General features: G+C 44.7%; 1 protein-coding gene across 1 annotated transcript in view; it reads left to right on the forward strand.

Annotated features, from left to right (window-relative positions):
- immp2l (inner mitochondrial membrane peptidase subunit 2) overlaps window positions 1-27,433 on the forward strand; it is a 202,566-nt gene that overhangs the window by 11,844 nt on the left and 163,289 nt on the right. The window contains exons 2-3 of the mRNA XM_080874409.1: window positions 11,268-11,409; window positions 25,558-25,661. Of these exons, the coding sequence (XP_080730535.1) occupies window positions 11,275-11,409; window positions 25,558-25,661 (239 nt within the window). The 5' untranslated portion in view covers window positions 11,268-11,274. The remainder of the gene's footprint in view (window positions 1-11,267; window positions 11,410-25,557; window positions 25,662-27,433) is intronic.

Below are 27,433 nucleotides of genomic sequence, written 5' to 3' on the forward strand. Positions count from 1 at the left end.
CCTCTTATTCAGCGGTCCCCAGCCCCCGGGCCTCGGACCGGTACCGGTCCGTGAGTCGTTTGGTACCGGGCCGCGAGAGTTGAGGCTCAGGTGTGAAATGTATAGTTTTCAGGGTTTTTATCGGTTTTCAGTGTTTTTTTGTTATCGTTTTTATCGTTGACTCAGTTTTCCTGGGTCTTTTCACGTGTGTTATGAATAAATCTTCTTTTTTTCGGTACCGGTACTAGTTTGATTTTGTTGTATTTATCCGCGACACCTTAAAGGCCGGTCCGTGAAAATATTGTCGGGCATAAACCGGTCCGTGGCGCAAAAAAGGTTGGAGCTCGATTTGCCACACGGAGCAGCGCGAGAGTAAAGCACGAGGGAGGGGCTAATAATCGGCTCAGTCATTTTTAATGATCGCTGAAAGCCCAGATCGTAATCGAGATTAAAATTCGATTAATCGAGCAGCCCTACTAATGTTTCACAGACCCGTTGGCATGGAAGTGTATCAGATTAAAATACGACGAGGACATTCATGCACGCTTTTATTTTTTTGGTTCATGATGTTTCACCATCAAAATGAAATGTTGTCTTTTTCAAAGGACCTGATTAAAAAAAGACAAATCTGCAGACCACACTGTTTCCCATGATGACACGTTAAATGAACAATATCCAGGTGAATCTGTTTCACATCGAGACCTGGGCGGTGTAGCTTCAGCTGTGTGGCTGCAAACAGTTTAACACGTCCACGTCGAGCACTGAGAGGACTTGAAGCAATAAAGTTTCAGATGCATTATTAACAGACGTGGCTTAAATTAAGTGTAACAATGCTGTGAGTGCACAGCAGCTTCCTGTTTACAGTGTTCAGCTGTCGTCATGAGGAAGAGTATGTCGCTGTTTTTACAGGATAACGAAGGTTCGCTTGTTTGAGAGTCTGCTGACATCTTTCCCGTGAAGACGGAGAGATGAAGAAGAGCTTCGTCTGCAGAGGAAGAAATGGCTGATGAGTCTGGTCGCTGTGGACTACCCTGCTGGTAATTATGGGATGTCTGCTGGAAGTCTCAGAGATATGATGAGGGGAAAATCCATTCGGTGTCCATCTCGTCCTTTGGGGGACAGGTGGAGGTGAACGCTGGGTCGCAGGCAGACCGTGACATTTGCGGGCGCTCTGGGCTCTACGTCCTCCTGAAGAGGAAGCTTCTCGTCTGTCCCCACTTTAAAGGACGACTTCCTGCATCTGTTGTTTTCCTGTAGAAGAAGAGACAAAGAGTTGGAGACAGAAATGGTTAAAAACAAACTCATGGGAAGGCGTCATGGTGGGATACTGAGACGGTGACATTTGAGGCTCGTTGATGGAAGTGGAAATTACACGGTTAAACTTTTGGTGAATCCAGACGTGGTGAGTCATCTCATGACTTTCACAAGAGTGATAACGTTCATGTCAGAGTTTTGCGTCTCTATAGAAGTTACGTCTTTCCTTTTGTTCAGCTGCTCTGCAATTACAGCGTCTCGGAGAGAAAGGCCCTTTTCATGTAACGACTACAGCCTGGAGGTGTCTGGGAGGAGAGTGGCTTTCTGGGGTGAATCCTCCTCTTTGCTGAGGTCCTGCATCACAGAAGGGCCACGCTGGTCTGAGTGGAGCCTTTAGGACCCCAGTGAGCTCAGTCTGTGGGTGGTGCTGGGTGCTTTGACTCCACAACGACAGCACAGCTGCTTGTCGATTGTCCAGATAAGGAGAGCTGACACAGTTTGTGAAGCTCTGATCAGAAGAACACATCTGGGCGGCCGTGCCTGCTGCAGCCATGTCCTCCATCTCAAAGGATATTCCTTTAAACGTGTGTCTGTGTTTATTCATCTTCAAGGCCGACCTGCAACAGCTGACCGTCTGTTATCAGTTGTTGCCACACCCATAGATAAGGTTCGCCCTCTTCCACATCCTCGTATTATGACGTGACCTGCGTTTGTTTAGGTTTTTGTTGTTGCTGAGCAGACGACACCCTGCATGCTGCATGTGAAAGCAGCAGAGGTTTTACATGCGCTGACTGTGCGCTCTTCTTTCTCTTTATTACAGATCAGAACGTATCGAATGCACATGCTGGGGGCAGTTTGTAAGCAGGGGGAAAGCTAGCACTCACTGAATCCTACAGTTTGATGAATAAAGAGTTTCTCTTTCAGTCTTCTGGTTGTGCAGATGAACACACTCCATGGTTTTATTCTTGGTTCTGCTAGAGCAGCTTTGCACGAGTCAGATTATCAAAATAATCTCTCTTTATCTCATTCTGCACCTTTGTATCTGAAGCCATCAGGCACGCCTGGTCTTCATATCCTCGAGGGGAAAAGGGAAAAGCCAATCCTTGCTTTTGAAGGTTGTTAATCCAGTTAACCCTGGAAACAGAGCCGCTCACCCTGACATCATGCCTGTGACGAGTGGACGGACACTTCTGCACTCATATTTGAGATGTCTAATGATTCCATATCCACAAGTCGTACAGGATGTAAATCTCTCCTGTTACAAGTGTAGTAAAAAGGTTCTGTGTAGCTTCAGGGAACCAAATGTAGATCGAATAGAAAGCACTGGACGGGCTCATTAATGTCAGATGTTACAGATGTTATCAGTACGGCTCCTTTTCTTCCCCTCAGCAACAGCAGATCATTTCTTTGCCGTGAACTCTGGCAGCTGACTGCTGTTATTTGTGGTTTGTTTGGTCGCGTAATAATAATGAAAAAAAGGAGTTTACTGGCAGGAAATGCATGAAATCAATCGACGGTGCACACAGATGTCTGAGATATCGTTCTCACACTGGCCTCATGCTCGGATGATTTCAGAGGCAGCTCTGCAGATTGACGCGTTTGTGTTAATGAATGGATTTTGCTGTACAGGCCGGCGTGAGGTTTGTCCCCCTGCGGCCTGATTAGCTGCATCTCAGACATTCTTTTATTGTTGGGTTGATATTTACTTTCATCACCTGCAGGCTCATAATATCACTGATGTCACTAACACTGGTGGCATTGATTGGCTGTTGAGCCAGAGGGACCCACAGCACAGTGTTACGGGTGCAGGTTTACAGAGAGCACAAAGTGTGCAGTAATTAAAACTCATCTCGGCTGCCTCGGGCATCCTTCTTCATCACCCGGATCCTCCCTCAGCACCACAGCCCTCTCTTTCCTAAACCTCCATCATACTTAGCTGTGGGTCAGAGCTTCTCCACGGCCCCCCTCCCGCTTCCCCTGTAAAGCCCAGAACTGCTGCGGAGGCAGAAGTGGAAGCTGGTTTGTGGGGAAATCTCCCAGCGGCTGGCTGTAATCAGCGTTCCTGCTGCCTTGCTGCATCCTCCCCTGTGGATTTATCGGTCTGGAAAAGCTTTGGGACGCTAACATTAGTCACCGGCTGAGATGGAGTCCAGCCCAGAGACCCAGAAATTCAATTTTAGCAATTGGAGCAAAAGCACAGCACAATGTCTCGGCTTGATAGCAGCTGATATGCTGACCTCAGGTCTGCTCCGGGGCTCACCGCTCGCTGAATCTGAAAGCGAGCGGTGTATCGGGCTCATCTGAATAAATTGAAGCGCTTAGTGGAATTGGGTTTGTTGAACTCCTGACGGATCTCTGAGAAGCTGCTTTTCGACATAAAGAGGCGTCCCCGAGCACACACGGAGCATCGCTCTCTGACTCTTGTTGCTCTTTGAAAGCAGCAGCCTTTGTTTCGTGCCCGCTGCAGTCTAATAACCCCAATAAGTGTTTGTTTATGGTAACCTGCCTGGTCTGTTGCCGCGGCTCCTTACAGAGCTCCTTCTGCATGTCGGGCACCGCCACGAATGCCAATGCGACAGAGAGATGTGCCGCGTTAACTCGTTTGTCACCGCGTCAACAATATTAATGCCTTCCCTACAGACTTGATAAAGACCGCTCCCCCGGTGGAGTTTAATGTGCTGGAGTGCAGTTGTCACCACGGCGGCGTGGACACCGGGTTCCTCAGACGGGCCCCGGGAACCACAAACCTCTCGTTCTCTTTAAGCCAGACGTCTTCATGCTGCAAGATCTTTGTTTTTGAAGCTTCAGCTTTAGTTTTCATGTAAAAGGAGCTAAAAAAGTCGCGTTGGCCAACAGCAAAGAAAGGACAGAGAAATGGTATTTTGCCAATATTTTTCAGATTTGGTGTTTTTTTTTTCTCCAAATTCACTCAGAATAAGAACTGAAACTGTTGACAAGTGTGGCTCAGGATGCAGATTTTACATTTTTGTGTTGTTATTACGCCTGCTTTTGATAAATTACTGAAAAATGTCTGAGAATGAGGCGAGACAAGCGAGAACTTGACAGCCACTCGCAGCTTGTTTTAAGAGCTCTTTGTTAGTAGGCCTGTATTTATCTGAGTTTTCTACCCATGAAAAGCAGCTGTGAGAATGTACAGTGTGTGTGGAGAGTCCTTCCTTTTATTAAATGTGTCATAATCAAAAGACGCGATTATTGATTGTAGTAGCTCATCACAGCTGCTGATGCTGAGGTTGTGGAGAGGCTTTAGGGGATGTTCTTGACCATAAACTGTGATCTGAGCCTCAAGCTGATGCTGATACCAAACAGACTGCAAGATTTTTAAATCCCTGGTAGCCCTTCGGGCCGGCACTCTTCAGTTTTTGGTAGCCCAAAATAAATTTAAGTAGCCCGCATAAAAAAGAGCAATTTATTTTTATGTTTTGTTTCCTGTTTTGTTTCCGTTACAATATTATACATTAAAGTATAATATTGTAACGGAAACAAAAATTAATCACAAAATAGTTAAAATACAAATCACAACATTGTATAAAAATTACAGTCATCAACTCAAATACTTGGTTCTCATTGAACAGACATTTCTATGAACTTGTAAGAACTGTGTAGGACATGAATCAGTCTGTGTCAGAGCCTGAATCTGACATTTCCACTGGAGTCACGGGTAAGAGGCAAGTGGAACCAAGATCGAGGCCGTTTGCTTTGTGAAGTTTGCAAAGACTGCTACATTGTGCCAGTGGTAGTTCACTCTTTGCAACATAGTAGCTGTTCTAAACAGATTTTCAGGTTTATTTTTAGTCTGTTTTTTGCAATTGGAGTTTGTTCTGGGAAAGATATTGCAGACTGAGCAATAATGCATTTCTAATGGGTTCTGATGGGGTCTTCCTTAAAATTACTGGTCCCAGTAACAAAGGCGCTTGTCGACTCCGAAATCGAATGAAACTCACAACACACCTGGCAGAACATCATGTTATTTAGCTCGTCATATTGCAGCCACAGAAATTCTTTTGTCCATGAAACCATAAAGCTGCACTTTCTTTTTGCCTTATAGTCTGATTTGTCATAACTTCTCCGTTTTGTGGTAAGCTTTTCTTTGGCTGTCACTTCTTCACCCTGACCTGTCTTATTTGGCTCAGCAGAACTGAAATGCTTTTACACACGACTCACATAAGCTCAGCGATTCTCTGCGATCAACCTCTCACATGTTTAAGCTGCGGGAGATTTCACTTGTCATGTTTGCATAGTAAGCTAACGATTAATAAGACGATGTCAGAGGAATTGGTGCACAAATTATCATCACTCACAGATCAGTGCTGTCGCTCTCTATACACAGTTCGCACGATTGCAAAGTGAAAGCAAAAAACAAGCGCAAATTCAAACGCGACTTCAATATGTCACATATTGACAGTGGCTCACCGATGCCAATGACATAATTACCCAGCTACATTTCTGAAAGAATGCAAAAGCATTGACATATATTTTTCCTTCCTACAATAGCCCGACGGGCAGGGCAGAGATAGATTTTGGTAGCCCGACTGGAAAAATCGCTAGCCCCGGGACGTCGGGCTAGCGATTTTGTGAGCCCCGAGTTCCTATGAATAAATGTGCGTTCCCAGCCGGTTGGCCGGCGCTTGCTGGGTGAAACCAGTCTCAGAGGTCAGACAAGCGACTGTTTTTACGCGTTATCGTTAACAACAACCACGGTAAACCCAGCGTGTGGCTCCGCCGTCCGCTTGTTTATTTTCCACATAAACCTTTCACAATAAAGCTGAAGATTCTGTTGAGATTTTTCAAAATAAACTGAAATGATGACAAACACAAAGACCAGTCCAAACAAATCGAGGACCTTGTTCCTAAACGAGTGGCTCCCTCTGTAGCACGGACATGGTTTGGTTATAAAAAGTCTGACGCGGACCAGAAAACTGTACGATGTAATTTATTCAGGAAAGCCGTCCCCACCTCAGACTCAAACACGACAAACCTCTTCACCCACCTACGCAAGAATCACGTGACAGCGTGGAGAGGGTTTACGCACGGGAAGCAACAAAGAGCCGTCAGGTGCTCCAAATAAACCTTAGACTCAACGTTAGAGCAGGCTTTTCCTCGCAGCACGCCGTGTAATAAATCCTCACAAAGACAACGGCGGCTGTTACAACTTATGTGTAAAAATGTATCGTTTCATGCATCGGTCAAAACACTCGACTCCAGGTACACGACGCCCAGCTGGGAACACTTCTTCTTATATCGGGATTTGAGATTTTAGTCATATCGCACAGCCCTATCTCATATGTCTCAAATAAAGACGATATTCCCAGACACAGCACAGCACGTGCTCTGAAGAGTCGAATGTTTCAAGTATTTTGACAGTTTGCACGTTTTCAGCATTAATTGACAGAAACTTTGGTGCTACTTTGTTAAAATGATGAAGCTGAAAAGTTTTGTGCCCACGTCCGTGAGCTATAAGCTTCTCGTGACTGTTAAACGCTCTTTTGCTGGAAAGCTGCAGAACTCAGTGAAGGCGCTGAATTATTGATAATATGCATTTTTTTAAATTAAAAACCCAGAAAGAAGAGTAGTTTGGGGGCGTCTTCCTATTAAAAGGAGCTGTATATTATGATGTGGACATTTAGCTAACAAGGGGAGAAGCTCATTTTTCATTTACCCGTCACTTTGATGTGGGCCTCGCTGTGTCAGCCATTTAAATGTGCCGACAGGAAACCGTGGGAAATAAGGTCGTTTTAATGCGAGCGCCGCGTGGCTTCGAGGTGTCGGCGCAGAAACGATTGGACCGTAAAAGCGAGCGGAAACCTTGAAGCTTCCTCTGATCATTCGCTCTGTGGGTGAATTATGCGGCCGGCTGCATGGACGTGTAATGGCAATATGTTCACGTCAGGATGGATTGTTATGGTAGGATGGATTTTCTGCACCGGCGCCGGAGTTTCCTCCCTGCAGCACATGGCGGGTGACTGATGTCTTACAAAGCCCGGTGGAGGCAGACCGCCGTGGTTAATAAGATGTAACGTACACGGAGGCCGTGGACGCTCCTTTATGTGAGGAGGCTGCAGCTCTGTGGTTGCTGCTCTTTACGTTGCCCGAGAAGTGTCCAAGCAGTCTCTTACTGTTAGACGCTGCTATTCTCATCATGTCTCACCTGTTCTTGATTATCCTCCATCCTCCTTTCCCAGGTTCCTGCTCTGTCACTCCAACCCTCTGCGTGCCATCAATCTTCTCCGTGGTCTTCGTCGTTCCTCCTCCCTCGCAGCCGTCTCCATTTTCCAGTCATCGCTCCTCCTTTCAGAGTTCCTTCTCTCACCTTTACACTCCTGCCCTTCCTTTCTCTCTCGCTGCCTCCTACGATGCCTTCCCCCTCTCCTCTTCCTCTGTGTGCCAGCAGTAGCACCACCGCCGCCCTGTTGGCCAACAGCACTGGACAAAGTTAGCCTGACTCTTTCCACATTTCCCAAATACACCAGATCTAAAAGTCGCTGCCTAACTGTGAAGCACAAACCCAGCTGTGAACACGATGATGTGACTGACAGCATTTCCATCTCCAGCACTTCTGTGAAATGATTTCTGTGATGTGCATGGGGCAGATGCTGCAGAGAGCCGAGCTGCTGCTCTGCTCGTTTCTCACTATCAGGGGACAAATAAAGCTAGCAATTCCCCAAATGCTCCAGTAGTCCTTTAGCCTGAGTCAAGAACTGACCTTATTGTGTAATTTATAAATGTACATGTAATTATTTTATCGTCCGGTTGAGCTTCTCGGGTTGTACAGTGTGCCTGCTGTCAGTATTTGTCTCCATGGCTGCAGACAGATTTCCCTCAGGGAGAAATCGAGTTAAACCTGAATGTTGTCCAAACACCAAATACACCTGTGGGTTGTTGTCCGTCCTGCTCCACCGTGTTTCCCTTTGTCAATGCGCTGCTGGTAAAACCCTATCAGCCCTATTCTGCTGATGGCTGTTTAGCCTCTGATTAGTTAACTGTCAGCGCCCAGTGACAGCAAACAGCCACCTTTTAAACCGCTTCATGGAACGGGCTGCATAGTTTTCATAAATTGCATAGTTACGTCACATATATAAGAGACGTTTCACCCCAATATTTAATAGACTTTTCTGTGAGTTTCAGACGTATTGGCTGTAGGTACGTCTCCCTTCTCTACAATATAATGAAGCTAAATTGCTGTTGGTGTGTGCTGCCCAGCAGCATGACCACCAAACACGACTCGGTTACTCCGAAAAAGCTGTAAAAACAAAAGCTTGAAAGTTAAACTTGAGCTACATGAACATCAAACACACTGTTTGGCCCGTTTGGTCTGTGCGTCCCTGCAGACCTGCTGATCAGGTTGATGTTGTGGCTCTGTGAGCTGCAGGGATGCTGGCTGCAGGTCGAGAATCGGTTCGTGTACCGCTGCGCTCGCCCAGCACTGAAAAGCAGCAGCTGCAGTCCAGAGGTTGGAAGTCCGCAGACCTGACGAGCCAGCTCGTTAGTCCGTCTGCAGCAACCACAGTGCGATTCTGTTAGAACCTGAGTCTCCCTTAAACATCTCCTGCAGGTTTTTCTGTCTTCTTTGCTGCAAACTGCTTAAACTGGAACTCAAGTGCAAGTTTGCAAGCGAGATGATGGCAGTTTGTTTACTTCCACCTACAACTTGGATTCTTCTGTGTGGAGCCAAGAAATCAGTTTTTCTTGGGAGCGTTTCATACTAACAGGGTTTCTGCAGTCTGTCTGCTGGTATGTTGGGAAAGTGTTCCTGCGCCTCTTCGCCTCACAGTACTGAAAAAGCTTCCTGGTATTGACATGCAGTATGCTGGTAAACTGCCACGTTGCATTGAGACGTTGAATTAGAGGGAGAAACAGATTAGCTTTTTTAATCCCTGAATGTGTTCACGCGGCCTCGCCGACACTCTCTGAAAGCGTGGAGGCAGAGTACAGTGTGCTTTGATGATGTTTCATCTGAATTCTTGTGATGTGGAGGTAATAGCTGTGGCAGATCTCCAGAGTGAGGACGGCCGATGTGGAGGCGAGGCTGTTAGCTGTTAGCTGAAGGCAGCGGTGCATGGCTGCCGCCGCCGCCGCCAGCTGCTCGGTCATTTCACGCCTGTCTGGGCTTCCTGGAGCGCACCAGCAGAGTGGATGAAAAACTCTGTCAGGAGGGGAACGGGCTCAGCGTGATGTGTTTTCAGCGTTCGCTGTCGCCAAACCTGCGATAAGAACTCGCAAAAGGACGACTTAATATAAGATAAGATAGAACTTTATTAATCCCTCGGGTGGGTTCCTCTGGGAAATTCGACTTCTTTCTGTGGCGAGTTTTCGTCAGTCAGGGTCGTTGGTTTACCCGCAGCAGGCAGGGCCGTCTCTTAATTTGGAAAGTATAACACATTTTTCTAAAGAATGCAAGCAGCAACCATTTAGATCAGGTTTCACACACACGACTCCAAATATCATATAACGTTTCAAATATAATGGTTAAGGCAGATTTTAGATGAATATTTGTCTCCACCAGCAGCTCGAGTCTTTGTGCTTTTCACTTTAATGGCGCACAAAAGCATCAGTATCAAACATTGCAGAACAGCACTACCCCGTGTTGTGTGCTGCGGGGCTCATTGTTCTTGCATCTTTATGACCTGTTGCATGTTTGTTTCCAGTCCTGCTGCAGGTTTCATCTGCATGAGTGCTTCTGCTTGATGCTTTCAGACAGTTTTGGAGGTATAACTGGATATGTGCATGACCTTGGCACAAGCATTGTTACAACAGCTTTACTTATTGTAAGAATGCTTCTTGTCAGTGACTCTTGTGCGACTGGAAACCTCCCTCTTGTTTCGTTTATCAACATTTTCTAAATTGCCTGATTTGCATTTTCTTTGTCACAAACTACAATTTTGGTTTTTGCAAATCTTTTTGATCTATGAAACCTTCACCACATTTTTTCTTGTTAATTGAGAATTTTGATGCCATTTTCCCTTGAATTTCATGCTCCCCTAATGTGATGCCAGTCATGTGGAAAACATCCATTTTCAGGTCAATGACTGATTTCAGTGTATCTGAAAGGTCTCACATGTACTTTTCACTTAACACACCTTATTTACCTTTTTGCTTCCAGGTCTTTCTCTTAGGGGTGGGGAAAAAATCGATTCTGTGTAGTATCGTGATATTCTGTTTGCTACTAATGTATCGATACAGGGACAGCAGAAATCGATATTTTGTTACAAAAAAGGTTTTTGTGCTCTGACTTCAGAGCATGTTATGGAAGCCCGTTTCCGCCACTAAAAAAAAAAAAAGGATCCATAACTCGAAATTTTGAGTTATTATCTCAAAATTCAGAGTTATTTTAACTCAAAATTTTGATTTATTAACTCAAAATTTTGAGAAAAGCAACTCAAAATTTCGAGTTAGCGCTGCCAATCAGTAATCTACGTGAATGACGTCATTTCCTTGTTACCCGGAAGCTGAAGCCCTCAGCTACAAATGCTACAGCTAAGCTACCAGCATTACATCCAGTCGTGAATGCACAGATTGCTGAGTGTTTTCAGCCTGGCTTCACAAATGATGAAATCCCCGTGTTATTAGCTGAATCACATGGTGTTGCTATCAGCAAACGTACTCGCATTCAGTTAAGTTGGACTAGACTGTAATACAAACCGTTCAGTTTGTCAACAATAAAACTGAAATGAGAGAAAGACTGAGTGCGAGACTTTGACATTAGATAAAATGAATATTGATAAAGTTTACCTTTATGTACAGAATCTGAATATCGCAAAATATTTTTTAAAAATTGCAATAATATCGTATCGTGCGTTAAGTATTGTGATAATATCGTATCGTGGGATTTATGGTGATTCCCACCTCTACTTTCTCTGGTGTGTTTCTATTAATCTCCCACTGCTGCATTGCCCCGCCTCCCCGCAGAGATCAATAAAGTTTAATCTAACGTAGTCTAATCTGAGCGCTGTTTATTTTCCTGCGTGTTGTCGCGGTAACGTCGACTTCCCGCTCTCATGTTCTTCTTCCCTGTCCAGATCTGCGATGGCTCAGCAGGCCACGGCGGGGCGACGCTGCCTGCGAGCATTCGTTAGCGGATTCTTCGTCGCCGTCCCCGTAACCGTCACCTTCCTCGATCGATTCGCCTACGTGGCACGAGTGGAGGGATCATCGATGCAGGTGAGATATCACAGCACATCCGCTTATCAGGGAGAAGCTCACAGCGTCTGCTCGCAGAGGTCAACGGGAGGGGAAGCCGCACTCTCTGGATGTCTGACTTTACAGATAAAGAGCAGGTCAGAGGTCGGAGCATCGTCACAGCGTGCTGAGGATTAGGAAGTATGAAGCCTGGAAAGCAGGTTTCTAACTGAAAACTCACTCCGGACCATTTTTTAGCTGGAAGCTGCTCACGTCCTGCTTACAGCCCAGATTCTGCGTTTCTCTTCTTCCTAGCACAGCGTCCAGTTTGGCAGCTGAATTAGAGCCAAACTGTCAATGTTCAGGACCCACCCAGGATCAAGCCTGCTGTGGACTGGAATCTGCTGGAACACCAGTGTCACTTCCACAGTGAAGCCAGTCTCACATCTCCAAGGACTAAGAAAGAAGCTCCTGCTCCAAAATCAACGAGCTCAACTGAAATCTGCCCACATGGACGAGCCAAACGGCCTCTGGAGAAAAGTTTGATGGTCAGACGAGACAAAGATGGAGCTGATTGGAGGAGCAAAGGTGAGGCTTTCAACCCTGAGAACACTGCAGCTGTGACGCATGGCGGTGGTAGCATCACGCTCTGGGCTGTTTCACTGCCAGTGGTGCAGGTACACAGTATAATGTTGGTGAAATCATGAAGAAAGAGGACTACATACACATTCTTCACATTCTTCTATGTATTCTTTAAATACATAGAAGGTTGAACCTTGGATGTAGTTGGGTGTTCCTGCAGGACAACGATCCCGAACAACCATCAAAACTGATTTTGGAATGAAAGCAGAATAACATCAAGCTTCAGGAACGGCATTCCCAAAAGCCAAAAGTTTGTGGAGCACAGGAGGAAAACCAACCAACTAAATGACTCTACCAGTCCGTCCAAGAAGAGCGGCCAAATATCAGCCAGCAAGCTGGAAGCTTGTTGTTGGATCCCAAAAGCATCTGGCAGAGATGTAAGTGGCTAAGAGGCATTTAACCAAATATCAGGGGTGTATGTATATATTTGAGCCTGTGTGTATACTTGTGTGTGTGTGTGGATTGGTTCTGGTTTATCAAAGCCATTGGAGATGTATGCTGTACAATCATTCCACACTGGAAAAAGACCAGTTGATGTCAGAAGAAATGAGCCAGTTCCAGGATTGATGAGTTTCTCTGAGTTAATGTTACGCAGTAGTGTGGAACGTCTTTCAGAGCTAAACTCAGGGAGTCCAAAGGATTTTAGCGAACAATGAAAGAGATTTTTTCCTTCTTCATTCACACATGCTCTGCTGAGCTTCTGTAGTGCACCGCATCACATTTCGTGGGAGAAACAAAGACAGAACTTTAAGTCACGACCTGCTTCCCTGCTTGGCAAAGAGGGAAGTATTATATTTAAAGGTTGCAAACAGTGCGGGTGGCTGCAAACATCAGCGTTCACAGATGCAGGCCTCTTCATCCAAACCGTAAATAAAGCTGCTCTCCTCTCACATGAGGAGTCTGCTGGGTTTTGACCGACTTGTTTCCTGTCGTGCAGCTCATTATCCCTGACATGTGTTGCATTATACATAAAACAATCTGCTGTCTATTTTTAATGAGCATGAATTTTAAAGCTGCGTGTCGCTCTTCGCTGCGTGTTGTAGAGTCTTGTAGCTGCTTTCGCCCGGGTCGTGACAGCGACCTGAGAATCCAATCAAATCTTAAAGCATCAGAGAGAACAGAGCTCCTGCTCTGCTTTGGGCTTTAATCTGTTGACGTCATGCTTTGATCCATTGGGAATTTGTCTCTGTGAAGCCTCAGCGAGGAACAAGAAGGAAAGAAATGGAACAAAAAGTACTTATTCCCTGGATAAGTAGAGAGAACGTTACAATGACCTGAGCAGTAAAATCATACACTGCAGGCTGCTTTGGTCTGGAGTGTATTCGTCTGCAGACTTTCTAATGGCCAGCAGGGGGCGAAAAGACGTTTGGTTGTGTAGAAGCCAGCTATCTGTTTGTATCATATCTATGTAATAGACTCCGATTTGTTCACACACTGAGGTTAATTATGGAGTTCCACAGGGTTCAGTGCTAGGACCAAGTCTGTTTACATTATACATGCTTCCCTTAGGCAGCATCATTAGAAGACATAGCAGACATAGTCACTGCATACACTTTTTCTGACGACATAAAGCAAAGAGGAAAACCAGCCCAAAGAGAGCAGTCGTCATGGTGATTCTACTGTAGAAACATGAACAGGTAGGACAGAAGCTCATCCCTTCGTTACCTGTTGAGGTTCAGCAGCTGCTCACTTCATCACGGTGCTGGTCTGGGGTCAGCATTTACCCAGCTTTAACATCACTCTTGGCTAGCTTAGCGTTAGCATGCTGTCTGCATGTGCTTGCAAAGAGCTGAAGTTGTGTTAGCAGTGTAATGCAGCTGTGTCTGTCCTGGAGCAGTCTGCACTTTACCGTCGCGCTCTCGTCCTTTTGTGCAATTAAAAATAAAAGAACCACTTTTTGATTCCATCCCTACAGATGACACCCAGCTCTATCTGTCCATGAAGCCAGATAACACACACCACTGAGTTAAACTGCAGGAATGTCTTAAAGACAAAGACCTGGATGGCCGCTAACTTTCTGCTTCTTAATTCAGATCAAACTGAGGTTATTGTATTTGATGATGATTTACTTCAGAAACTTAAACAGGCACAACTGATGCTGCAGCCTGACTGCTCATCCATTTGTTACCTGTTGAAGTTCAGGGTCTGGCTGCTGGGCTGGGGTCGGCCTTCACTCTGGGTCTTAGCTAGCTGGCTAGCTTAGTGTTAGCATGCTGTCTGTGCAGATGCTTGCAAAGAGCTGAAGTTGTGTTAGCAGTATAACTGGAAGTCCTGGATTTCTGTCCGTTATGGTGTCGTGTGATACAAGTGGTGGTGACTGTTTACCCAGTTTTAGCTGTGGGACAGACGGCCTCACATCTGACTCTAAAATGTTTTGGTATACCGAGGAGTTCATGGTCCTTTCAGTGACTGCACCGAGCCCAAAGCACCATCCCTCCACCATTGTGATGATAACTGTTTCATTTCCTCCAAACGTGCAGCTGTTCATGCCGCTGTTTGTTCCAGAAGTCTTGTGGTTTCTTCATTAATTTGTTCTTTTTAGAGAGAAGCAAGCCATACTTGTTCAGTCTTCTTCTATTTGTACGCTCATGAACTTTAACCTTTAACATGCTAACTGAGTTAGAGTCTGAGATGGAGCTCTTGGGTCTCTCTGCAGGTTCACTGAGCACTGCATGATTTGAAGTTGGGTAGACTTGCTAGAACCTCAATTCCTGGAATGATTCTAGCATTGTGCTAACAATCCAGAATGATATTGGCCTTTAAGGTTTGACACAGAAGTTGCAGGGTAGTTTCTCTGAAGCCTCAAAAAGGCTAAATGAAACTAATATAGTCAAAAAAGTCCAATCCATGTGTTTCCAAAGCTGTCTAGTTTCATAGCTACCCTGTGTAGGACCAATATGCCATATATTCTGGATAAATGTAGACTTTCTATGAACCAAAAAAAATGGTTGTCTGAGAAATCCATGTCAAACCACTCGGCTCCATTCGCTCCAGCAGAAAATGTTTGCCTTCTGGTTGAATTCAGATGCTATAATGACATTTTACTGGTAAGATACAAGGGAGTAACGATACAAAAACTCGGCCGCAGAATGAAATGTCAGCGCTCGACTGCCGTGGAGTCTTAATGTGGCCGAGCTCCGTGATTCGTCGGTCAGGTCACGAGAGTTTGTTTGGTGAGTGAGGATGAGCGGCTGTGTCCCCGCTGCTCTGCGTTTACTGCAGAGCATGGCTCGCTCCTTCTTTTCACGACTATTGCATGAATTTCCCAGAGGAACCCACCCGAGGGATCAATGAAGTTTCATCTAATCTACTTTCACATCATTGTCATAAAATCACGTAGTTAAAGCCGTTTCTTTTCTTTTCTTTAGCCTCGCTGGTTAGCAGGACTCACTTCAGAAGTGAAGTTGCAGACAAAGTGATTTCATTGATCCTGCTGTTACAATGAAAGTGACCACCCACCCACCTACAGTGCCCTCACCAATCACAGCATTACGGCGCTCCACACAGACAAAATGCTCTATAACACCTTATTAAAGAACACAAATGAGAGTCAAAGATGTTAAACCAGCCTACAAGAAGTCCCAATGCCATCGAGCATGCACCTTGATGCTGGGACAAGCTCAATTTGTGGAGCCACCACTCTGCAACCCACATGATCCAAAGATTCTTCTAACAGCACCCCAGAGCATGTCTGCACAATGTTCGGCCGTGACAGTGAGAGCAGTGAGTCTGCTGAGTCTGCAGGAAACATTTCCCTGAAGTCAAACGGCTGAATGTTTAGAAAAAGACTTCTGCAGCAGCCTCGTCGCAGAGCACTGAGAGGCCGAGGCTCTGGAAAGCACACAGAGCGAGTGGTGTGTGTGTGTGTGTGTGTGTGTGTGTGTGTGTGTGTGTGTGTGTGTGTGTGTGTGTGTGTGTGTGTGTGTGTGTGTGTGTGTGTGTGTGTCATAAACCCGTATACACTGTTGCAGTGTGAGGACCTGTCTTGTGCACCTGCTCCCTGTAGCAGTGGCTGAGTGTTCAGGCGTGTTTGAAGGTGAGAGCTGGGTTAGGATTATGTTATTAATGGCTGTATTTAATCTTGAACTAAGTCAACAGGAAATTAATTCCAGTCAGTGCGAGGTGTAGTCTCAGATTGTTTCATCCTTTCTGCGCTGCTTGGATTGTTGTCATGGAAACAGTGCTTTCCAGCCTCCTGAGTACGTTTGTGATCGTGTCCTGCTCGACTTCTTAATTTACGATGAAGAAAAAAGCAACAGTGTAAAACCAAAGACTGAATTTTCTCTCCATGAAGCCTGAAAGGTCGAGCGCAGGGTTTGCCCGAGTTGCTGGGAGCACCTCAGGTTTCTGTCATTGCAAACGCAGTTTCACGTCTCACCTCAGCTGTTTGTTTTCTTATTGTTTTATTTATTAGAAAAGAGATCAAACAAAGAACAAACGATAAAAAGAAAATTGTACTAATCAGTCAGTTTCCCTGAGACCACATCAATTATTTAGTCAAAGAAACAAACACACCTGAGCTGCTGGTATTGCAGGTAAAGTCTTCGTCTTTCCCTGATTAGCACTCTGCTCGCAAAAACAGCAAAAAATCAGACAATTTAAAAGCCACTTTACAGATACATAGTTACAGATACATAGTTACTAGGGGTGCAACGATACACAAAATTCACGGTTCGGTTCGATACTTTGGTGTCACGGTTCGATATTTTTTCGATACAAAAAAAATGTTCATGCATTTTTAATTTGTCATTTATTAAAATTATAAATATATATTTTAACTCAAAAGTACAGTTTTTAAATTTAACCCTAACCCTTGTGCGTGTTTTTTATTTTGACAGCGAATGCGCACCTGCGGACCACTTATGTGCAGCCCTGGTTATTTAGCTCGTCATATTGCAGCCACAGAAATAATTTTGTCCATGAAACCATAAAGCTGCACTTTCTTTTTGCCTTATAGTCTGATTTGTCATAACTTCTCCGTTTTGTGGTAAGCTTTTCTTTGGCTGTCACTTCTTCACCCTGACCTGTCTTATTTGGCTCAGCAGAACTAAAATATATATACTGCTGCTTTTACACAGGCACTCACATAAGCTCAGCGATTCTCTGCGATCAACCTCTCACATGTTTAAGCTGCGGGAGATTTCACTTGTCATGTTTGCATAGTAAGCTAACGATTAATAAGACGATGTCAGAGGAATTGGTGCGCAAATTATCATCACTCACAGATCAGTGCTGTCGCTCTCTATACACAGTTCGCACGATTGCAAAGTGAAAGCAAAAAAACAAGCGCAAATTCAAACGCGACTTCAATATGTCACATATTGACAGTGGCTCACCGATGCCAATGACATAATTACCCAGCTACATTTCTGAAAGAATGCAAAAGCATTGACATATATTTTTCCTACAATAGCCCGACGGGCAGGGCAGAGATAGATTTTGGTAGCCCGACTGAAAAAATCGCTAGCTCCGGGATGTCGGGCTAGCGATATTGCGAGCCCTGTATCTGATTGAGGAATCACTCATCTTTGGAAAAGAGAGTTTATTACAGAGAAATGTCTCTTTCCAAAATAAAAGCTATACTATCCGCTTCTTCTGGGCTATATTCTCAGCAGCATAAGGAGAATCATTACGTTAACGAGCTAACTGCGCTAACACACTAGTTCCCACCAATGTAATTGAGCATTGCATGGCACATCCAACATACTGTTTTACTTTAGTCCATGACTCGCTTACCTTCAGGGTCATACGTCACATGGAAACCAAAATAATTCCAAACGCCAGATCTGAATGAGAGTGGGGGAGGTCCATGTTGCAAGGAGAGCTTAACTTCTGTCTTGCTAGCTTGCCCTGCGCTCTTCCTTCTGACTATGCTGTCTGTGTTGAGCGCTCAGTGGATCTGCGCTCGACAGTGCAGCCTAGGCGGAGTAGTCGAACGCAGATCCACTGAGCACTCAACACAGACAGCATCGTCAGAAGGAAAGTTGATAAAATAAATTACAAAGTTTGTATTGTTCGATACATATGCGTACCGAACCGAAAGCACTGTATCGAACGGTTCAATATCGATACGAATATCGTTGCACCCCTAATAGTTACAGATACATAGTTAGCTTACAGAGTTTTATCACAGGTGTATCGAAGAGTCGGGGTACACCTGTCACTTAACTAAAGTCCACAGTAACTACATACATAGCAAAAAATAGAAAATCATTTGTTTGTTTTTTAGACATATTTCTAGTTACAGAATAGATTTCAGAGGTTTGTCCCTCAAAACTGTAAATGCAAAAAAGTTGCACAAAATAGTTTACAGGAAATTTATTTGGAGTGTCTTTGTAGTTTCATTTTTGAGATATTTTTTTATAAACTTTCAGAAAAACGAAAATAAATATTATTTGAAAAAAAAAACAGCATCAAAATAAACTATTTCCAACAGTGAAATTTAAGTTTAAGCCTCCCAGAAATTTTACAGAAAGACATAAAGTCAAACACGACTTTCAAAAACACCAGTAAACCTTTGAAAGGTCCTGCAGGGAGAAAACTACATTTCCCACAGAAAATGGCGTCACTTCCAGTTTTCGAAGGTAATAGCGGCCACGCCAGTTTGCGCCGACGTTTATTCGATTGTAGGAAGTGATATGAACAGCTGATCAAAGCGTGTTTCTGGATTTTAATGGTTTTGTTGTTGCCAACGCTTTTTATGCGATTTTTGCAAAAAGCCGTTTGTGGATGAGACCGTGACCTACGACAAGTTGAATGTGTGTTACGTAAGAACAACTCCTTGTTATTGCGCTATCTTACGTGGTTGCAATTTTACTGGCATTTAAAAATAGTTACACAAAACAGAGCGTGCATGCTCCGATGGGCTTAAAAAGATGTGCTGGTGACATTAATAAGTTAACTTCCACAGTCTGTATTATTATTAACATTTTTATAGCTTTCCTTTGTGGTCTTAAATAATCTGCTTTCATATAAACATCCTTTGGTTTCAGGCTTGTTTCACACTACAAGCATCATTGGTGTCATCATGCTACAGCTTACACACACACACACACACACACACACACACACACACACACACACACACACACACACACACACACACACACGTGTGTTGTTGTTTTTGGATCCAGAGAATATGCAGGTCACAGCTTTACTTCCTCCAGACTGACTTTGTGTTTCACTGCGACAGCACTCTTATCAGCAGAGTGAAATGTTTGGGGTGAAGGTCTCAACACTCTGAGCTGCTCTCTAAGTTTTCTAATAGTCAAACCAGTAAACCTGGACACTGTCCCATTAAAAGTTTGTGTTCAGCACTTTGGAACAAACCGAAAGTCTCAAAGTGCCCGGGGACCCGAGAGGCTCGATCACAAGGCTGAAGTAGATCAGACAGGTAGTCTTTTTTTAAGACAATAAAGAACTTTAAAGAAAAGTAAAAGGATTTTAAAATCAATACATAACCTGACAGGTAACCAGAGAAAACAGGAGTGATGGGCAGGAGTGAAGGTGTCATCAATCATCCCACACATGGGAGCAAGCATCAGGGATTCGGGTTTCTTGCACCTGCGTGAGTGTGACGGACTACAAACGCTGTGTCGGCGGTCGCGCTCCTCCTGAAGAAAGACTTCAGCCAGAACATGGTATACCGTCTTTAGACGTCAACGAGCTGTCTGACTTCCTCTTTAGTCTCGTAAATCCTCTTTTTCGCGGATGCCTGCAGGGTAAAAATGATCCTAACACCTGTGAGAACAGCCGCACTGATCATTTTAACTCGAGCTCAATAAATTTGGACCATTTCTAACTACCAGTGATGTCTCAGAGTGAGTTGGATTATGGGAATGCAGTTCAGATCAAGTCACAACAGCAGCCGCCTCAAAGTGCTTTACATGTTTACGTAAAGACCCTACAGTAATGTGGACAACACCCCAGCAATTAGACCACCCCAATAAACCTCCGACAGAACCAGGCTCGGTGAGGCGAGGGAGACGGGGAAATGCTTCCAGTAAAATACTTGAACCTTCATTTGTGACGTTTTTATTGGAAGAGTCCGCGTGCCGTGCAGACCGGGCGGCGTACAGCGGTGACCTTTGCTTAAAGACGTTCCCCGCAGTGTTTTGTACTTTGCAGCTTTTTTTAGACTTTAAAATACAGGCATGTGTGTCCTCTAGACTTTGCAACATGCATTTTTAATGATAAACCCACAGGTGGTTTCTGCAGGGTCCAGGAGGTAATTTCCCTTTTACAGAGGTCACTGCATCGTAACAGGCAGCAGTGCGTCTGTGTTCTGGTTCCGGGTCAGTCCCAGATCAATCAGCTGCAGTCTTTCTGGGAAAGCAGAGTCACTGCAGCACTTTCACAATCAGTGCATCATTATTATTGTGAATATAAATGTGGCTGAAGCTGGTGAAGTATCCGTCTCTAGCTGATAAATCGAACTTACCGGCTAACAGCGTTCATATTTGTTTTGGGTCTGACAGGAAAGCGATATTCTATCAATTACCCGGCAGGCGTGAAATGGCCTGCGCACGCACTGTTAAATGAAAGAGTCGCCGTGCGTCATGTTGCATGCTGGTGTGATTGGGCTTCGTCACGCATGGATCCTTTGATGAAGTGACATGAACAGAGTTGTAAGAGTAATGATTTTGTTGTTTGTAGTGGTGTCAGACAAGCGAGGGGGGGGGTCATCGGCGAGCGTGTGAAGAGCTGTCTCAGAGGACACGGGTATGCCCAGCTACAACACGGCGAGATGAAATGCTTGGTTTAGAGACAGCCCAGCTGACTGTAAACTAACCACGTGGGATCTGTCTTTACTCTCAAACATAATTTCTTCAATCCAAAATATTGGAAACTTATTTGTTGGCACGATTTATCACCCAAACAATTTTTGGCTGCTTTTGGCACTCGTGGCTCCGTTACCCCTCTGAACGATGCTGTGCGGTCCAGATGTGACTCGACAGTCATGACCTGGTCAGTCTTGATGTGGGTTAGGGCTGGTGTTGTGTGAGCCAGATGTGGCATGAAGCTCTTATTGTCTTGTCATTCAGGCTGACAGATCATCCCCCTAAAGTGCAGATTCCCTGACCAGTTGCGAGTAGTTGGCCGCCCAGGTGATTTGTAAAACCCAGTTCATGAAGACTGGCGAGTGACGCCCTGGCAGCAGCCAGTTGCTGGGGAAGGTTTGTGCCCAGTTTGTGAGTGGTTTCTGGAGACGGCTGACTGCAAAAAGGTTCGTGGTTCTTCGTCTAAAACCAGAACGGCCCCGTTTTTACAGATCTACAAGCTTTCCAAAGATGCATAAGGCCAAAGCTGACAGCTCTGACTTCTTCTTAAATGAAACTTTTGTGCTGCTTTCTGATGTTTCTTTACTCTTGGTTTGGGTTGTTGTCATTTAGGCACCAGCTGCTTCCTTAGGCTCACAGATACTCGTGGTTTAGGGTAAAACCTCAACCTTACAGAGACAGTTTAGGAGCCACATCTTAGCTCCAGCATATAAAGTTGGGCAGCTCACCAGTGGCTCGCTCTGAAATGTGAAATAATAAGAAGACCTGAATCACAGCCATTGTTCACAGCTGTGAAACTTGATTTTCATGCTTTATTGGACTAAACCGAAACAATGGCTGCCTGGAAGGTAGGAGATCGATCCGAGAACACGTTATTTCCTCCGTCTAATGGGCTTAAATATGAAACCACTAATGCATGTTCCCCTTTAAAGCCTGATATTAAACTTTCTGGCTTTACATAGCAGTTACATTTTCAATTAAGACCCAACTACTGAAATCCAGCAGCTGCACCAAGTAAAGAGCTGACACACGAAGTTTTCTTATATAGGTTTTGTTTTACATTTGGCGTCAGGGTTATATGTGGTATTTCTTCAGATGAAGTTTAATTCTAAACTCGCTGCATTTGTTTTGGGAGAAAATGTCCCTGAAGGTGCCGTATGCAGAGTTCTGCCATCCATAAATCAGCAGAACATATAGTTCAGTACATTGCTATAATAACCATAAGGGAACTCATTAAGCTGGGGTGATAATTCAAAGTAAAACCGAGTCATCGGGGTGTGGGGAGGCTGAGCAGAAGATTAAAGAAACAGGGACCGATGCAGGGAGGTTGAAACTGGGTTTTAATTGTTACAAAATTATATGTATGATAGTCATTAGTGGCAACATTCAAGTTTTCTGTGATGCAGGTGTTACCTTAACATGTAAATGCACAGACTGTAAATAATTTTAATGTTTGCTGAAATTGTCCCAAGGATTGATCATTGATCCAAGGTCCTACCCTCACCTAGTACCATTACCCCTGTATAGTTGAACTGGGCTTCCTCTGAAGGGACTTGGCTTTAGAGCTGGGGTGGGAGTTCAGAGCAAACCCTCTGCTCCTCCACATTCAAAGGAGCCAACTGAGATGCTTCAGCATCTCCTGGACTCTAGATGACGTGTTCAAGAATGCTCTGCCAGGTGACCCTGGAGTAGGAATAGGACACGCCGGAAGAGGTCAAGCAGGCATCCGGGGGGAGGAGGCTTGGCTTTCTCTGCTTTGACCGCTGACTGTGACGCATGATAAACATCAGATAATAGATTAATAGGTGGACAAATGTTGGATTAACACAATTATGAAGGTGAATATCAGGGCTGCCACGATTAGTCGACTAGTCACGATTACATCGACTATCAGAATCGTCGATGACCTATTTAATAGTCGACGCGTCGTTTGAAGCTTTGTAAGATCCTGAAAGACGCAGGAATAAGTAGCAGGATTTAAGAGTGTAATAACGGACTGAAACAGAAGATGGCAGCACTGCATGTACAAGGATGCCAGCTGCCGTTAAACCCCGAAGAAGAAGAAACTGTCCCAGAATTCATAGCGCAGCCCAGCGCAGTTTCCAACAATGGCGGCAGCTAGTTAGTTTTAATATTACTCTTATTAATCTTTCTGGGTCACAAAATAAACGTTTAACATATTTTCAGGCGAGAATGTAGCTGTGTAAACCTCAAATATCTGCTCAGTTTATCAGGACACCACATATTTTCAAAAGCGCTCCGACATTTTCGGAGACGTCTGTTACCCACTAGCTCGATAGCTAGCCGGGGGCTAGGCTAACTAGAGCCGTGAGAACACCGGACTCCTGGCAAATCATCTTCAACCCCACCGCCGTCTTTCACTACTCAGGTTAAACATGATATATGAGTCACTTAGATAACTTAAAAATGTTATTGTTTGGCTTTTTCAGTATTTTATTTGTTCCTGAGTAAATCGGTTTGGCTGAGATTAAAGTTATAGTTTTTACACAGCTGAATAAACGTCAAGCAGACAGCTGATTATCAGAAGTGTGAGATGCTCCAGAATTTACTCCGGTGTCCTGTTATATTTTAGATAGCAAGGAGTTTATTAAACTTCACCGAAACAATCTGCAAACTTCATTAAAATTTAACAAACTATCATCTTGTCTTTATTTTTAGTTAGAACAGACCTTAAACACTTAAAGCTGTAAGCTAATGATAGTGATCATTATGATGGTAGAGCAGATGCTGCTGGTGCAATAAGCTGTATGTTTTACGTCCAATGGATGATGATCTGATTAGTCGACTAATCGCAAAAATAATTGGTGACTAGTCGACTATCAAAATAATCGTTTGTGGCAGCCCTAGTGAAGATGCTGCAGAGGATGGAGATGTGCTGTTTGGTGCCATCCATGAAGCAGATGATTTACAGGCAGTATGAGAATAATGAAACTATCTCAGACAGTATACCAACGACCTTAAACCCCTACATGGAGTCTGTAGGTCTGGTGTCTTTCTGCTCTTATTGCTTAGAGCTGACCCTGAACTGTTAACAGTGCCCAGCCTTCAGATGAGAAAACCTTTTTATGTAGGTAACCCCCTGACACTGACCTCTGGGTAAACGTTAACATTTTAATCTGAATAAAGATTTAGCAAACACATCTATAATTGTGTTACCGGGTGAATATTGAGGAGGAACGGCCTCATGGGGGTCAATGTTGGGATTCTGTAGGGGGTGTGTGGATATCGCCAGTTGTTAAAGCAAACCAAATAAAAGTTTTGCCCTGCGTAAACATCACGTTTCTCGCCAACGGATGTGTGTCTCCCTTTCTATTTACCGGTTGTGCTGATGTGTTGTGTGAGAGCACGGTGCCTGCTGTTTACTCTGCGGGAGACCAGATAATTTCTGTAGATAATGCACACTGCTGTGCAAAAAGTTTATATGCATCTGATGCTCAGATTCCTATCCGTCGGGGACGCGTGGGATCATCTCGGATGCATTGTGCAGCACAACAATGAGCCCCAACATTCATCCAGAGTGATAAAGGACTATCATCAAGCAGAGAAGAACAAGCAGTCCTGGAACAGATGGTGTGGACCCCACAAAGCCCCCGATCTCAGCATCGTGGAGTCATTCTGGGATTGCAGAAAGAGATGGGGGAAAGTTTAGATGTTACTGCCAACTCGTATGGAAAAGGGAAAACTTTCCCTCGAACAGTGAATGCGTATACATCATGTAAAAGACTAACAGGACTCTCACGTGTCATATGGACTTTTTCATGCGGTTGCTGTGACAGCCCTTGTCCAGTCTCTGGATCCAACCATGGAGGAGTTTTCAGTAGGAGAGTCTACAGTTCTCAAACCCACGCATGGTCCATTAGCTCCAGTGTGTGAGCAGCTGAATGCTGCTTGTTTCTTTGGACTGCACAGAGTCCTGAGTTCGCGCCCTGGGCTCGGACTATCAGTGCAGAGCCGGCGCCCGTGGGAGAACCTTATGCAGAAATGACCCGGACCATGTTGATGCCATCTCTCGCCTGCGCAGTGTACATCTAAAAGCAACCCAACCTCACCAGGCTTGGCTCCCTGTGTGCTCGTCTTCTCCCACAAAGTGACGTTCTGGTCAAGCTAAACTAAAATCATAAACCAGCGGTCCCCAATCTTTTTTGCGCGACACACCGGTCCTACGATATTTTCACAGACTGGCCTTTAAGGGGTCGCAGATAAATACAGCAAAATAAAACCAGTACCAGTACAAAAAAAAGAAAATGTATTCATAACACACGGGAAAAGACCCAGGGAAACTGAGGTAACGATAAAAGTGATAAAAAATAACGGTAAAAACGCTGAAAACCATAAATTTCACACCCGAACCTCAACTCTCGCGGCCTGCTACCGAACGACTCGAGGTTGGGGACCGCTGTCACAAACCATACCTGATTTTTAATTCGGCTGCTCTCCCTCCAATCTAGTCTTCTTGTTCGGCGGCTACTTTTCAACGGCTTCCTGTTCTGACCATAGATCTCAAAATTGCACCGAAGACAAAGACTGGCTTCTGAACGTGAGAGATTTTTGGCCACACCCACAAACTGTTGTCTTGCTATCAGCCAGATTTGAGCTGTTTTCCCAGTCAGTTTAGTGCTACCCCAGGAGAAGACCATAAGAACTGAGATTATTTTTAACTAATAGGTTCCTGTCATTGCAAAGATTGTACACATAACATCTATGAACAGTGATTTTCTATAAACTGTGTTTGTGGTTCTGTGTTCAGCCATTCCTCAACCCAGAGGGGGGGTCCAAGTGTGACGTCGTCCTGCTGAATCGTTGGAGTGTGAGAAACTACCAGGTCCAACGAGGTGACATCGTGTCTGTTGTGTGAGTAAATAAACCAAACGACACACGTGTGCATGAAATGGTTGTTTTGTTGAGAAATTATCGGACGGTGATGATGTAAACAAAACCCCCGGTGCGTCTTTCACTCACGTTTCACGTGTACGTTTGTTTTTGTGTGGACGAGTCTCAGAAGTCGCTCTACGGCTACACAGCTAAGCTGCTGGGTTTGTGTTGATGCAGAAACCTTTTCACAGCCTCATATTCAACACCATCACTGAGTATAAAGACGTGTTTGAACAAAATACCTGCAAGAAAAGGACAACAAAAAACCAGCGTGTCAGAATGATCTGAAAGTGACAGATAACAAATATCTGCTGGAGAAATCAAACGAAGCCACGAAACGCTGTGATTAACAGCGGCTGCGGTATTTTAAAAAGTTTGCTAGCTCTGATGGGGAACGTGTTCCCAACATTTGTTTTGTTGTGTGTCTCTCTGTAGATGGCGGCTGCTTTGGAAAGCTTAGCGCAGCGAGAACAATAGGAGCGCTCTTTATCTGACATTTCACGGGTACAAGGAGATGAGTCACTTATAAAACTAATATAATTTTTTTATCAAAGCTGAGCCGTTGGTCTAACAGTTGGATTATAGCTGTGATAACACACTGCAGCCTCAAAGTCAGAAACACATTAAAGCAGGGATGTATGCACGTTTTCTTCCAGTGTTTTCCTTTTGTTAAACGGACACTCGGTCCGTTAAAAGGATTTCTGGAAGTGACTTTTAAGTTTTAACTAGAAACTAAGTTTGTGGGCGGTATGTTCCTCCCGGTTTGGAGGCTAAATCACTTTTGATGATTTTGCTATACAAGTTGTGATTGGAAAGTTTGGTCGGTCCATTGATCCATCCGTCTAAGATCTGGACAAAGGAAGGATTGTAAGTCTGCTAACTCGGGGAGTGGTGAGTTTTGCATTTATATGGATTTTTTGCGTATTCTGTGTGCAGGCAAACGATGGCCACCGCACTGTGGTGCATAAGATAAGATAAGATGAACTAATACCACAGTGCGGTCTATGAGTCTTTTGCCCAAGGTAGAATATTAATTAGAGCTCCTCTAAGTCTCGAAATTCTTGACTCCATGAACATTGAATAAAACAACAAGGATGCTCGTGGTTCGAGTTTGGACTCTTCGACTGAAAACTGTGACTCGGCCGGACGCCCCGGTCTCGTCTCCAGGTAAGTCAGATTCCCACATCCGCTTCGTGCGCGGCGGATTCTGCTCCGAGTGAACCAAACATAACAAACAGCGAGTGTGGTCCATCGAAAGAGCACCGACGCACACAGAGCCTTCGCTGCTCATTAGACAAATCTCGCTGGAGAATCACAAGTTTTTGCATCCGAGTGCAGCCGGAATGTCTCAGCCGTCCGTCCTCAGTCCCAGACGTCCGCCGCTCCATCGATGTTCCTGTGAGCGTCACACACACTGATTCAACCTGTTCAAACTGGAGAAGCTGCAGTCCCTCCAGCTGCTCCGAGACCCACAAAACTGAGATTTCACAATGAAATTGACAGATTTAACAGCCTTTTCCAGCTGTTTGATGGCGTGACGATGATTCTGTCATTTTCCCCCTAATTTTTTGTTATTTGAGGCAATCTGTGACAGGAGGCAGGAAGACGAGTCCTCCTCTGTGATTTTGCCCGGATGGCAGCTCCTCTCTGCTCAAGAGTCGGCGCTTTTGTAGGAAAAGATGTTTCTAAAAGTGTGTTCCTGTCGGTGCACGGAGCACAGCAGCTCCGAACCGTAATTTAGCCTAATCTGA

The sequence above is a fragment of the Rhamphochromis sp. 'chilingali' genome (assembly GCF_963969265.1).
Source record: "Rhamphochromis sp. 'chilingali' genome assembly, chromosome: 2".
Lineage (NCBI taxonomy): Eukaryota > Metazoa > Chordata > Actinopteri > Cichliformes > Cichlidae > Rhamphochromis > Rhamphochromis sp. 'chilingali'.